The 2,459-nt window shown below is 42.2% G+C and overlaps 1 protein-coding gene across 1 annotated transcript; it reads left to right on the top strand.

The window, feature by feature from the left end:
- Positions 1-929: 929 nt before the first annotated feature.
- Positions 930-1,829, top strand: LOC307118434 (tachykinin-like peptides receptor 86C; the record flags this gene model as incomplete). The annotated part of the gene is made up of 1 exon (XM_079804042.1): positions 930-1,829. One exon carries the CDS (start codon positions 930-932, stop codon positions 1,827-1,829), a length of 900 nt encoding a protein of 299 aa, XP_079660168.1.
- Between the last annotated feature and the right edge of the window lie 630 nt (positions 1,830-2,459).

Below are 2,459 nucleotides of genomic sequence, written 5' to 3'. Positions count from 1 at the left end.
TTTCGCAATATTTTTTTAGCGACTTTTAGAAAATATCGCTAAAGTTTTGCGCAAATCTGTAATGGAAACGCGGCTAGTGACAACATATTTACTGCACACACAGACAAACTGAGACACACTGAGTGTCAGGATCCCAAAATGTCCCCATTCTTCAGCTGAAGCGTCACGTTTTACTGCCTTTATCCACTTTTGTCTCCTTAAACTCTCGTTTTTTTGGGGTCGACAGCTTATAAAAACTTATTTCTGTGTATTTTAGCTTGTTTGCTGTACACTTTGTCACATATCAGCTTTTAGACATTGTTCTGTTTTTTTGTTATAAGTCCGAAATGACAAGGATGCAGCTTCACGCAATGCAAAGTCAATGGAGAGCGTTGGATTGTTTCCCCCCCGGTGTGGGCGTGGCCTAAATAAGCTCTGTCTCTATGCTATTGGTCAATGTTGGGCTGGTTTGGATCAGACTATTCAATCACTCATAGAGTCAATGACGTGTTTCCCTCTTATATATACATATATTCATACACTATAAAAAATGCTGGGTAAAAAACAACCCAAGTTTGGTTGAAAATGGACTAACCCAGCAATTGGGTCATTTTAACCCAACGGTTGGGTTAAATGTTTGCTTAAAACAACCCAATTGCTGGGTTAGACCATTTTCACATATCCGCTTTTAGACATTGTTCTGTTTTTTTGTTATAAGTCCGAAATGACAAGGAGCCGCTTCACGCAATGCAAAGTCAATGGAGAGCGTTGGATTGTTTCCCCCCCCCGGTGTGGGCGTGGCCTAAATACACTCTGTCTCTATGCTTGCATTGTGCAGATAAAAATCCACCCTGTTGTAGTTCCTGATGCTGTGCAGTTAGAGGGGGAGGAGATGTCAGACACACCTTATAAAGCTCAGCGTCCCTGCAAAGCAAGAGTCCGGCTCGGAGATGGAGGTTCAAGACTGGGTTGAATCCTCCATACGGGCGTTCTTCTGCTTGACCGGCATCACGGGCAACTTCTGGCTGGGTTTGCGCTCTCTTCCCAAATCCAGATCTCAGCTGCGGACCGGGGACATTCTCTTCCTCAACTTGGCCATTTCCAACCTGATCACGAACTGTATGGTGGACCTGCCGGACACTCTGACCCAGTTCGTGAACAGCTGGTTCATGGGGAAAAACTACTGTGGCGTGCTGCAGTTTTCCTCGGAGATCTCGGAGACCTGCAGCATCTTCTCCACCATGTTCATCAGCCTGTACTGGCACCAGAAGCTGGTGGGATCCCTCCGGCGTGGAGGAGCCCCGGTGCAGATGGACAACCTGCGGCTGGTTGGCGTTCTGCTGGCGGGAAGCTGGGCCGTGGCGCTGATGTTCAGCGTCCCACACTTCTTCATCACGGAACATAATGGGAACGAGAGCTTGGAAATTTGTGAGGAGCGCTTTCCGACATTTGCGGAGAAAAGGACGTTTGACGGGCTGTATCTCATTCTGGCTAACGCCGCTCCAATTGTTGGGATCACTTATGCCAGTGTGCAGATCGTCTTGGTGCTGCTCCAGAGCCAGAAACGGGTCACGGGTCACTCCAAAGCAGCCGCTAAGACTAATAACAGCACGCAGGTGCGACCCAACCCGTCCTCCGGGAACCAGGTGCGGGCGGCCAAAAGTGTGGTGCTGGTGGCCACCATCTTCATCATCTGCTGGACCTCGCACCTCGTGCTCCGCATCTACAGCAGCTTCAGGAACTCCATCCTGGCCGTGAAGTTGACCAATTTTATGGGGGCGACGTACACCTGCTTCGTCCCGTATGTTTACCTGCACGGGGTGAAGAAACTCAACTGCTCGTGCTGCTGAGGACTGGAAGAAAAGGGCAAAACATTAAACAGATACAGACCTTTCAGACCCCCAAACATGAGCATCCTCGTCTGAGGGAAATCTACAAGACATCTGTCCTTTATAAACACACTAAAATGTTAAAATTATCTCATTTCTATTAAGTTACTTTATTATATATATTTTCTACTCACTGTTAAATGTATCATTTATTTGTTTATTACTATCTAATTTGAGTGTGTGAGATAAATTAGATTAAATGTTAAAATGTAAAATTTAAATATGATTAAATATTTTTATTAATCTTTTAAATTAATAACTTGTAAAATGTATTCATTTATTTTAATCTAATTTATTGATGTACTTACTTTTATTATTTATTATATATATATATATATATAATCACATTTATTTAACTTTTTTATCTCCTGGTAATCAATTCTAATTTAAATCATTTTATTTCTAGTTCTTACTTTTTTAATAGCTTGTATTTTCTCTCACTTTATGTCAAGCAATTACCATATATGAAATTTGGTATATAAATAAACTTGCCTTGCAATGAAGCTAAACATATAAATAAATACATCATGTTGATTTTATATATATATATGTATAAATGGTATTTCTCAAACTTTTGCATGTTTAAGCTAA

Source organism: Gobio gobio, assembly GCF_949357685.1.
Source record: "Gobio gobio genome assembly, chromosome: 22".
NCBI classification, from domain to species: Eukaryota; Metazoa; Chordata; class Actinopteri; order Cypriniformes; family Gobionidae; genus Gobio; species Gobio gobio.
The sequence above is the reverse complement of the archived record's forward strand: the minus strand, read 5'-3'. Positions and strand labels throughout refer to the sequence as shown.